Source organism: Diabrotica undecimpunctata, chromosome 10 (genome assembly GCF_040954645.1).
Source record: "Diabrotica undecimpunctata isolate CICGRU chromosome 10, icDiaUnde3, whole genome shotgun sequence".
Lineage (NCBI taxonomy): Eukaryota > Metazoa > Arthropoda > Insecta > Coleoptera > Chrysomelidae > Diabrotica > Diabrotica undecimpunctata.
The window spans coordinates 68,466,108-68,479,051 of record NC_092812.1 but is presented as its reverse complement, the minus strand read 5'-3'; the positions used below and the strand labels follow the sequence as shown (position 1 = coordinate 68,479,051).

Genomic DNA, 12,944 nt, shown 5'->3' with positions numbered 1-12,944 from the left:
GGTTATTGTAAGAGTTTTAAATTATTATTGTATTTTATCTAATATTAACAAATGCTAAGCGTATGTGCCTTCTGTTTTTTTACTGTAATAGAGGAACTACGTTTCCAAACTTCTATCAAATACTTGGGGATGAAACTTGATCGCAAACTAACGTGGAAATCACATATTGAGTTTAAGCTGAACAAATGTAATAAAGGATTAAATTTTCTGAAAGCAATTTCAAAAACCTGGGGGGAGGAGTTGAAACATCTTTACTTTTCTAGAAAGGTTATATTAGTTCAATCATAGATTATGGTTGTATACTATATGGTTCTGCATCTGATTTTATTCTATGCAGAATAGACGTCATACGAAATAGAGTTCTATTAGTTTGTTTAGGTGATGTGAAATCAACTCAAATTAATGTTTTACATCTTGAAGCATTAGAAATGCCACTGAAATAAAGAACAGAATATCTAAGCAAACAAATTATAATTAAAATACAACACTCATCTTTATTGTTCTTAGAGACTGCATATTTTTTTGTCCATATTAATTTTTTTTATTAACAAACTGTCGGACAAGACTTGGCAACAATGTTCTGAATTTGCTAAAGACGTGCATCTTCGTCATGTACTTCCATTTCTATCATCTGTGTAACTCGCGGCTCATCGCTATCTTGGGCCAGTATACGTCAAGCAATCAAAAGCTCACAAAATAAGCTTCTTTGGGAATTTAAATCAAAAGAATAAAAATAGCCTAGCGAAATATATTAAAAGAAGGCAAATCCACAACTAGCGAAGTTATAAACAGGAATAAGGTGAAAGCATAGCACAGAAGAAAAGAAAGCAGTAGTCCGTATGGATATCTTTAATATAATGCATTTTCAGTTTTATAATAGATTTGGAAACAAAAAATGTTTAGCATATTTTTCTAAATAGTCCCATAAATTTAAAAGTACAAAATGAAAAATCATTAGTTTTATAAAAAAAATCAATGCTTAATATATTTTGATCTACTGCCTTTACTAATTGCAGAAGTCATTAATTGACTTTTTATCAAATTATTTGTTATCACTGTTAACTGCACTATGTGGTTATTTTATTTATTGAACATTATTTTCATTTTTTATTATCCTACTAAACGTTTTCTCTTGCCACGCCAAACAAATATTGTGGCTAATTTACATCTTTATATAAACGTTTCCCTCTTTTTATTAGTATTTCCTGGCAAAATTCTTTTAAATTGGATACACAAAATTGAAAAACCTGTCACCAAAGACGCTAATGAATAACTTCGCTGAAAAGGACAAGACCACCAAAAGAGAATTACAATTTAATTAAATCTAACATTAAAAAAACTGACCTCTACTTGTGCATTTTTGAAACAATATTATGCTATATATTCCACATTGCTATAATTGAGACAATCCATTCCAAAACTCATTTTATTCAAAAATCCATTTGTGAAAATAAACATGTGTGAATTTTTTATATAATAGAAAGCATTATTTTGTCCGTTAACCTGAGGATTCGCTAATTTATATTTGAAAACATTGATTATATTCTTGTTTTACATTTTAACTGTAATTTACTCTAATTTTTTTCAATATATAGTTTTAAGTTACTATTTATTTGTATAAATGAGTTTTAGAATGGACGTATCAATTCAGATAAGCAATGGTTTACATAATGACCTGACAACCTCTTTATAGTTAGGAAAAATAAGTAAATGGTGGATTCTTTTACTATTTATTAAAATAAATACTGCTAAAAGATAAATATAGGAATATTCATAAAGTGCAACAATTATATTTAAAATTTTAAAGATAGTTACATCATATCGCACATTTATTAATTCATATAAGAGACGCTTAATATTCTTAATGCTATACTGACATTACAATAGATTGGGAAATGTTGGTCATAGAAGACAATATACTTATTTAGGTGGTATTTATAAAAACGAGGTGGCTAGACATACGATCTTATTACCCATTTATAGAAATCTGTGAAAGTGCGTTAGATTGTCATGAAATTGTACAACCCTTCTGATCTAAACAGACCTAATACGAAAGAAACTCAAAACTCACAAGGTAAACACATTTTTTATTTAGAATTACATTCAGCAAAAACACCTTTTAGACCTGTTTTAAGATAGATTTAGCTTATGCTTAGATTTCTGATAAAACATGTGACAGGGTTCAAAATTTGTTTCGCAGGAGAGTTTAATTCTGTTGAATGTGAAAATGGCAAACACGTTATTGTTTAGCGAAATTGGTAGATATGCTAATGTTTCGATAAAAAATTCACAAAAACCAGTACCACGAATGTACTCTCGATGTTAGTATCAATCATGGCAGTTTTAGCAAGAAACCACGACTAATAAGTTTCTTACCACAAGAAAGGACCATGCAAGATCAAAACGATCAGAATGACTATAAAGTTCCTTCGCCAGAAGGTCCTTTAAATCTGAATTTGTCAAGACAAGATCCTGCTAGACAACCATAAACTTTTAGTGCCGAAAGAGAATTTAAAGAGCTAATAAATACATTAGCGCCTTTTAATGTCGAACCTATTCCTGAACTTTAACACAGTTAACTATATCACTATCAATTTTGGGGCTAGAGATACTAGTCAAGACGATAGCAATGGTAAAAAAATACTAACGACTGAATTAATTTGGCTGTAACAATTCATTCAAGCACAATCTCATAATGAAGTATCGATAGCTATGTTATTAGCAGTAATAAAAAAACTCCGTATTCTGACAAAAACGAAGTAAATCAAATATTAGAACATGGAAACACCTAGAGAAGAGCTATAATTGATAGGAGGCTAACTATAGGTGATGCTCCCACCATTGATATGTTTTTATTAAGAATATAACATTCGAATAAATCGATGAAAATTTCAGTCAAAATTTGCATTAATGACATCGAATGTAAAATTAATGATCAAGGGTGAGAACATTCGCGTATAGTGAGTCTCCTATTAAATCTCGCCCTGCTCACTAGTTGTTTTTATGTACTAATATTTGACCTCACTTGTATTTAGCAAAATACGAAGGGTCCTATATTCCTATAAGATCATTGCAATTGATACATTGTTGTGAGAATTTGCTTCATTGAATTTTCAACAGAAGTTTCATTCTAAAATTTCTTTTGTGTATTTTCTGAGAATTGTTGACAAAATAATCAAAGAGAAACTGACATACACAGGAAATTGTTACAATCAAAAATTTCTGAATGAATCTGTTCTGGTGGAATCAGCAATTCATAATTGAAAAATTTTAATATATTACTCAAATACAGCAAAATATTCGATGTAATTCATTATTAAATATTGTTTAGGCCATTGCTTTCGTTCTATTTAGTATATCCAAACTGAAACATGAATACTGATACAGATTATTGTGCCCCCGACACTCTTGATTACTTTCCGAGAATTGATTAGTATTCACATATTTGGGAAAAGTTTCAGTATCAAAAGGCTCTAATAAATTCTTTACCTCTTTAAGTTCTCTTTCTGTTGTAAAAATTAATGGTTGTTTAGCGGAATTTTATGTAAAACTTCTGGCTAAGGAATTTTATTCTGTATTTGATTTTTTTTTAACTTGTAGACTGTTTTTTTGTGGTGAGGAAATTAACAGTCGTAATTGCTTGGTAATAGTAACATGGTTGATACTAACAACCAGAGTTTATAGCCTTATTCGTGCTAGTTTGAGTGATGCTACTAATAATCAGTAAACGATTTGGAGATTTCGATAATTCTTATGTACTAAATTTGAATTTGTCGAATAATAGAGTATGTTGGATCACATTCCACTACTCTGAAAAAAAATTGCTGTTTCCTTTAACAGCAAGATCTTTATCTTGCTTGACACTATTAAAACTCTACCAAACAAACTACGAATCCTGGCAAATGTTATCAGAATTATAAGCAAGTTCTTGAGAAGATGGTAAGGTTTTGATAGATATCCTGACTTTAGAAGAGAGCAATTTTTCTTGCTTTTTATATTCGAAAATAATGATTCCATGTTAACAATTGTAGATAAAAAAGTATCCTGTCCAAAAGTACTACTGTTTTTATAGTACCATCACAACCGCCAGCCACTCAGGATACAACCCACGTTGGTACTATCGACAATGCTAGTTTTGCTAAGAAAGCCCCTCTTTATAAACCGGAAGATCCGGTTTATATGTGTTTTATTGATTTTAAGAATGCTTTGATCGAGTAAAACATACTGAAGAGTGTTGCTGAAGAGGTGCAAATACCTGGTTGTAAATCTAAATGAGAAGTGGGACATATAAGATGATACTCTGCTCATAAAACTGGGAGCTTTGAAATCTGGGTGTATCAGAGAATCCTAAAAATAAAATTTGTTTTGCAGCGGATGGGAAAAGCTATGGAAGTGAGAGAGATGCACCCAGAGAGGTATAATATACTCCATTTAATAATTTAAGGCAAAATAGACGGAAGAAGAAGTAGGTCATGGCTTAGAAGAAGGAGCATTTTAACACGATACAGTAGTGATAATAAAAGAAACACATTACTGCGTGGAGTTCAAACAAAAATGATAAAATCTTTTAGCTTCCCATGAGGTTGTTGGTAATATATGTAAAGTTGTAAACAAAATAAATCGGTATAGTATATTAGTAAATTAGTACATTAAATTGTATAATGGTAAAAGAGCGAAGAAGTTTCCCTAGAAGGAATTAATTAAATGAGCCGTTACGATTGAAAAATGTAAGATTATAAGTAAACTTGTGAGTGAAGATTTCTATTGTATTTCATACAATGGAAGTGTTTACTGATTTGGAATAAACGTTTTTATGCTGCAAACGATCACAAATTTGTTATAAATGGGTAATAATTGGTCGACCTATGTCAGCCTGTGTAATGTTTCGGTGATTTGTTTTAATTTGTAAAATAAAATTTGGTGATTCGTAAGGGTGCACCCTTTTGAGAATAGAATATTTGATCTCGCCAAGGACATCACTACCTACTAGAAAAGCACCATAGGATTATTATCACATCTCACCACAAGTTAATATGTTCAAATTGATCAAAGAAAAGTTTATGGGGCAAATGGGCGTTGGTTAAAGTGAGAAATTCCAACGGAATAAGAAGTTGCAGTTCATGTTAATATTGTTGGACATGGGCCTTAGAGATTTCAGTTAAAATTTTGTTTTAGTGAAGTATTGTCCTGTGGATAGTCTTGAATCAGAAGTAGCAAATACTACTAATTCACAAAATCTATATCTCTATTTGACACCACATATTGGCAGTATTTCAAAATACTCTATCACTAAGATTGCATCTAGATAACCATGTAATAACAACCTTGATTGTGGAAAAATTAACCGACAACTTTATTACAAATATTTAAATTAGTGTTAAAAAGAATGATATACAGAGTTTTAAAAAACTTCACTGCAAGAGACTTTAAGTCCACACTTGCCTCTTTTACACTCTACATATATATAATAGTCTTTGAATCTTTAATGTACTTTTTGGTTCCAAGAGATTTTCTAAAATTATAGAAGTACACATTTGGGTTTGGATTTCTTTATCATCTTCACTGGAGATTTCTTATTGACTTGTCGAACTAGATCATAAAATATCTGAAAATAATAAAGAAGTTTAAACAGATTAAATTTGAAGAATAACTCGAAATTCAATAATAATACAACTGACTCATTATTTAAGTCCTAAACACTAGGAAGCGACTAAATACTGATGTACGAGGCGTGTTTTTTAAGTAAGTACCGTTTTGGAATTAAAAAAAGACGTGCAAAGATATGGCAATAATTTTATTTTTACATGAAAGCCTGTACCTTAATCTACTTTTCTACATAATTTCCGTGAATATTGAGGCACTTGTCATAACGTGGCACCAGTTTTTGAATACCCTCCTGATAAAATTCTGCCGCCTGGAACGTGCTGGAACAAATGGTAGTCGCTGGGCGCCAGATCAGGGCTGTATGGAGGATGATCTAGAGTTTCCCATTTAAATGATTTGATGAGATCTTTGGTCTGATTAGCCACATGTGGACGGGCATTGTCATGCAGCAAAACGATACCCTTACTCAACTTGCCACGTCTTTTGTTCTGGATTGCACGACGCAGATTTTTCAATGTCTCACAATAAGACGCTGCATTGATTGTCTCATTACGAGGCAGAAACTCCACTAGCAATACTCCTTTTCTGTCCCACAAAACTGTGCACATGATTTTCCGGGCAGAAATTGTTTGCTTAAACTTCACTCTTTTGGGTGATGATGAATGTCGCCATTCCATGGATTGTTGTTTCGATTCTGGTGTGACGTAGGCCACCCACGTTTCGTCACCAACAATTTGGTCTAAAAAATCTTCACCTTCACTGTGGTACTGCTCAAGGAAAGTCAATGCACTGCCTAAACGTTGGGTTTTGTGCAAATCCGTCAACATTTTTGGAACCCAACGTGAACACAATTTCCGGTAATTCAAGTTCTCGGTAACAATGCGATACAAAACACTACGAGAATACTGAGGAAAGCAGTCGGACAATGATGAAATTGTAAAGCGTCTGTTTTCTCTCACCTTTTCGTCCACTTTCTGCACCAAATTTTCATTAACGACCGAAGGACGCCCACTCCGTTTTTCATCATGCACATTTGTGCGGCCAACGATCTCACGATGAATATCGATCGGTTTTACGCCTTTAGCACTAAGAAATCGTATAACAGCCGTACTTCACAATCAGCGTGACTCACGATTGTTGGAGGCATCTTAAACACTGGAGTAAACAAGTATACAATGAAGAATCAGACTGTAATGGCGTCAGTGCGTAGACAAGAGATGTAGGTAACCAGCGCTCATGCGCGGAACGCCGACCGTAGCGCTGCGGCGGCGGAATCGCAAAACGGTACTTACTTAAAAAACATGCCTCGTATTTATCACCACACAAATTAGCCTCTCAAGAGGCACTTAAATGTCACGAAATGGACAGCGGGAGCATTATCTTTATCAATAGTAAATTAAATAAATAAAATAAAAAAAATATTATTTTAAAGCGATTAAATCATATTTTGCAAATAAAAAATTAGTTAAAAGAAAAATACTGACTAAGAAAACTGAGGTGAACAATAATTAGAACAATATTATATAGGGTGTTTCATTAAGAATTGTCCATATAGTAACTGAAGAAACTTTAGCACAAAATATCATATCCTGGATTTGACCAAATCCTCTAAAAATAGAGGATCTTCTAATTTTCAAGGTCAGTTTGAAAAAACTTTAATTTTGAATGGTCGAAAAATATCTAAAGACAAATGACAATCAGCAGTTAGATATAACGTGATGAAATTCATTTTCCTTTCTTTTTGTCAACAGTGTGTGGTTTATTTGTCTTCCTATTTTGATATAAAATAAAAATAAAAGTTTAAGTCAGGAAGCCAGGAATAATTTCTAAATAATTGATTTATATCAAGAAAAAAGCTGTTTATATAATGTGAAGCATACACATTATTATAAAAAATCCTTTCAGCCTTTTTATTTTCATTATGGATAAGAAATATTTGAATCGTTAATAAGGCACAAGCAACTAATAAATAAGCAAAAAAAGGACAATAATTTCTTGATCAAATTTGTAATTCAAAAATATATTGCATAATTTTTCTAGCGTATGAGTCTTTAAAATGATTTTCCTGACTATTGAATTTCGAGTATATATTAGTTAATTATCAAACATTATACAGAGTGTCCCACAAATAATCGACCATACGGCAATTGAAGAAATAAGAGATTAAAATATTTTAGTAAAATGTTTATTGTATACAAAATACCTGGTATTAAAAATTTGTAATAATTTGCAAATATCTAAATATATAAGATAATAAAAAAATATTTATAAATAGTCCTAATAAGGTGAAACAATACAACTGGTTCCATGTTAAATAATAACAATTTATCTTAAAACAAAAAAAAACGTCTATATACTTGCATTTAAAGAAATGCTTGAAGAAATAGTTCTCTTTTTGTGAAAGTTATGTATTTTATTAATAATGTCAGTGATATGCCCGTAAAGAAAAAACAGCTAAAAAAAATCTTATTACAGGTTTTTGAAGGTTCTAAACGGTATATGAGAGATGGATGATGACACATCCTTGAAGATGTACAGCTAATTAAACAATCATAAATTGCCTATAAAACGTTTCTTATACATTTTAGAGAAAAATGGTTCAAATAAAAGTTGTAGATCTTAAAAAGTTCTTTAATTTAGCTAGTTGATAAATTAAAATACATACGATTGACCGAGATTAATGAAAAAACTAAGGAATTATCATCTTCAATCACTCTATAAGAAATCCGCAAGCATCTCCAGAAAAGTACCCTGAGAAATTGTCAATATGGCGCTCTTTTGATTGTCATGTTTCTCCTGTTCTTCCAACTGGTACATAAGTAGTTTCTTTTGATTGTTATATTTTTTGTGTCCATCCAACTGGAACAGCTATATCCAGAGCAATAATGAATTCCACAGATAAGACGAAATATTACCTAAATCTGGGGATCAGCTTAACTGATGGCGAAATCACAAATACAGATATCCGTATTTATCTGCTATAGCCAGATAAAAATTATGTGCTCCAGGATAATCGATCCCTTGTGAAAACTTTTTTAAATCAAGACCATTTGTAAGTGAAAGAAGGAATAGGTTGAGCGAGAAGAATGCAAAACTGTAATTTTCAATGCCAATTTTAAATATCTATAATTGTTAAAATTTGTTTTGTTTTACAATTTAAAACCACCTCCTACGGAGTGATCACGATCATGTTTACAGCATAATTACTGTTACCAGCTGTTAATGTATCTAAAAGAATGGTGATCATGCTTATAGGTTAAAATCACCGCTATTAAAAAGTCACGATCACTGATCACGGCGTGATTTAAAAATCACCACGTTGACCATCACTACAATAATCATTTTACTAAGGTAAGTTTGCTCCATGGTTCATTACTTATAGGGACACTCTATATACAAAACCATATACACTCACCGGCAGGAAAAACGGAGCACTTGCATTTTTAAAATAAAAACTTAAAATATTAATTCTCTTTTTTATCATTATAATGTGAACACAAACGAAACAAACTATTTTTAGTAATTTCTAACAAAAATTTAACTTTTGAACAAAGAACTGTTTCAGCAGATAACAATTAAAAAATTAAGGAAAAAAACGTAAAAGTAAATGTGTAACAAAATGACATTTAATTATTGAAAACTTAAATCATGTGTCCGGACAAACTGATTTTAATAACGAATGTTTCCTCCACGTGCTCGAATTATTACCTGAATTCCCCTTGGCATGCCTAAACTCAAATGATAAATGTCCTGTTGAGGAATAAGTTCCCATTCCTCTAAAAGGTCTTCTTGTAACTGATTTAAGGTTAAAGGGACAGGAACACGACTTCGTATCCTTCGCCCAATCATGTCCCAAACATGTTCGATTGGGTTTGCGTCTGGACTCAATGCTGGACAATCCATTACAGGAATGTTTACTCCATTTAAAAACTGTTGAGTGATTCTCGCACTGTGAAGCTTGGCATTATCATGAATCAGAATAAAGTAATTTCCAACAAAACATCAGGTACAACAAAATCTTGGAGAATTTCATCAATGTATCTGGCAGCTGTTATGGAGCCTCTCGGAACGATGTACAATTCTGTACGTGCATCTAGAGAAATTCCAGCCCACAACATAATTGAGCCCCCTTGATAGCCTACCCTAGGACTGAAGGTACGTTCTGCAAAACGCTCATGTGGTCTTCACCATACTCTCTCACGGCCATATGGAGACCGCAAGGTAAACCTGGACGCATCGGTAAATAAAACGTGCCTCCAAGCCTTCGTCTAATTGTTCGTTTACTTACGTCAGCATTCCGGACATACTGAAGATAAAGCGATCATCACTGGCACTAGTTCTTCGTTGGAGACCGGGTCTAGGTCGTCTAGTGAAAACCTCAAGAAACGTGTGAAAGTACGGCGCACAGTAATATTGGATATTTAATACTTTTGAGCAACATATCGCTCACTTCTTTCGTCTTAAAGCAACTCAACAATAGCAGCCGCTGTTTCGGGATTTACAACCATAATTCTTGAGATTAAATCAACGCAATTCAACTTCAAATTGTGTTTCGAAAGGAATAACAATAGAATACCAACAGCTACCGTTGCACTTTTAAAAGTGATAAGAATAGTGTATTTTTATTTCTGATTTTTTACGCATTTTTTTTTTTTTCGATAAGCACTTGTTAGAAATAAGAAATAAGTTTTGTTAGAAATTATTTAAAACAGTTTGTTTCGTTTGTGTTTACTTTATTATAATAATAAAAGTTAGAATTAAAATTTTAAATGCTTTTCATTTTTTAAGAGGAAACATCACACAAACCACCTATGGTTTTTCTAGCTTATAGACCGTGGTCTGGAATTATGTCTTGCATCTGCGGCTATCGCAGACATGGTCCAAAGCTGTTCGCTTCCACCATTAGCAATCGGCCAATCAATATAATATAATAGATATAAAATTAAATCGTGTATACTCACATCATAAACATTTATTTTTGATTTGGCAGACGTTTCCATAAAAACACAGCTAAACTGACGGGATAGACTCATCCCTTGTTCTTTGCCGACAACTCTCTCATCTTCCAAATCACACTTATTACCAACTAGAACCATCGGAACATCATCAGTGTCCTGTAAAAATTAAAATATAGTTTATTACACAAAATCAATGCATTTATTACACAGAGCAAGTTGCAAAACAACATATTTATTATTAAGGGGAACGACCGGATGATGGGAGTCTCAGTTGTTTAACACACAAGAACATCAATCCTAATTTGTCCAAATGACATCTCTAAACGAGTGAAAATATTAAATATATTTATCTAGCAAGCAGTGAAGATTGTCGCTTGCGTAGTAACAATACAGAAATGTGACAACGATTAATGTTTTTACCAACAAATTTTGGCAATTTTTTTTTGTTTCTGTAAGATTTTTGGCGCATTAAAAAAGGAATAAAGCCTCCAGAACCTATTTAACTTAAGAGGGAGCTTGTAATAGGTTAACAAAATAATTAAATTAAAAAATAAGATAGTAAATGGTTTCATCTCATACAACAGATATCCTTAAAACAAACCTAAATACATAACTACATTGCAAATGTGCTAAAATGCACTAGGTGTTTCTTATGTAAAACTTAAGGGGTAAAAGTAAGAAGCAGGTAGTAGAGCATAAATAAGTGTATGCACTTCAAAGGAATTTATTTACACAAAGTACCTACTCGACCTGAAATACAGTTGTCCCTTGATAATCCGACAGGTATGGGACCAAAAGGTGTCGGGATTACCAAAATTGTAAACGATTACCGAAAGTGATTATATATTTGGCATTGTTTTGCTAGCAGTAGCCTACAATATTCTTAAATTTTATGAGTAAAATGCTACCCAGATTAATATTCAAATGAAACATCCATTTCGGCTAACTAAAAGATGTTTATCCAAAGAAATATGGAAAATAATAAATTTACGGTTTATTGACGGTGAAAATTTTTTCATTCTGTGCTTCCTGGGTCACGTGCTCATCAGATACTGTCATTTCTTTAATTATTTCTTCATCTGCTAAGTCAGCATTGAGATTGTCATCTAAAATCAAAATTTGAAGGGCAGCACCTAGTACAACTTGCACAGGTTGGTCATTGAATTCTTTGTTAACTTCTATTTTAAGGAGTTGGTTGTTGAACTAAATATTCTTCCACGATTTAATGAGTGTAGTAGGCTCGACCAGGTAAACGCAGCATTGAAAATCGCATCTTTGATGTTAAAGTTTTTCAAAATTGAAGTGATGTCAGCTTTAGGTTGACTTACAATATCCACAAGGAGGTATTTCTTGTAGTGTGCAATGCAGTAGTATTTTTCGATTACATTGCCTCGATATATCCATCGCCAGTTTCGATTTTTAATTCGTCCTTATTAAGTTGTCCTGGAGCATTGTCTAACAAGAGAAGGGCTTTCACTGGCAGTTTCATTTTTCTTAGACCAACTTCAACTTGTGGGACAAAGCTGTTGTACCAATCCAGAAAAACTTCTTTTGTCACCCAGGCACGGCTTTGCCACATGTACGTAATTGGTAGATTCTTAATTTTAACATTTTTGAAGGCACGAGGTTTTTTGGGCTTACCCACAATTAGCAATTTCAATTTGTGATGCATTCGCGAATACCATGAGAGTGCGACGTTTTTCTGAAGTTTTCTACCAAAAACTACCTTTTCGTCTGATCTAGATATCGCAGTCGGAGTTTTACCACAATCGTATCTCTTAATTATATCCCATTTATCTGTTAAAGTCAGCGTTTTGTGCTTTCGTTTTGAACTTGTGCTCGCCATTGAACTGAACTTTCTAAACGAATTAAATAAAAGTTTGGCACTATGTATAACTGTATCTAAAAACCCATCGAACCGAACTGCTCACGAAAAACACACGAAATGAAGCATCCGGTAAGAATGAGATTCATGTCGCGACAGGTTTCAGTACAAGCAGACACGGCGGCGACCTTGACGGGAGGTGCGTCGATCTACCGAGCGTGTCGGATTGCAAAACGTCGGAGTATCAAGGGTGTACTGTATAATAAAAATTTAACTTACAAGGTCGTGGCATATTATCGTGCACGTTGCGTTTCCAGCACATAGCGTTTAGTTTCCGAAAAATATAATTTAAATGGTTTTAAATATGAACAACGCACACTGTCCGGAACATAGCGTTTCAGACACTTAACGTTTCCGTTCAGTATATTTGAAAACAATATTTTACTGATACCGACGGCTACGTAACGAGTCGTAACCGGTTGGTAAGGGTAATGTGAATTAGATGTCCGTCGTTTTCCCCCCGTTGTTTATTTAGGTATTTGTTTGATTTTAATACA

General features: G+C 32.8%; 2 protein-coding genes across 2 annotated transcripts in view; both read right to left on the bottom strand.

The window, feature by feature from the left end:
* Positions 1-12,944, bottom strand: part of Ca-alpha1D (Ca[2+]-channel protein alpha[[1]] subunit D) — a 960,824-nt gene that overhangs the window by 705,803 nt on the left and 242,077 nt on the right. The window lies entirely within an intron of this gene.
* LOC140452330 (ras-related protein Rap1) overlaps positions 835-12,944 on the bottom strand; it is a 41,177-nt gene continuing 29,067 nt past the window's right edge. The window contains exons 4-5 of the mRNA XM_072546516.1: positions 10,566-10,718; positions 835-5,605 (exon numbers count right to left, since the gene is read on the bottom strand). Coding sequence (XP_072402617.1) covers positions 5,519-5,605; positions 10,566-10,718 — 240 coding nt within the window. The 3' untranslated portion in view covers positions 835-5,518. The remainder of the gene's footprint in view (positions 5,606-10,565; positions 10,719-12,944) is intronic.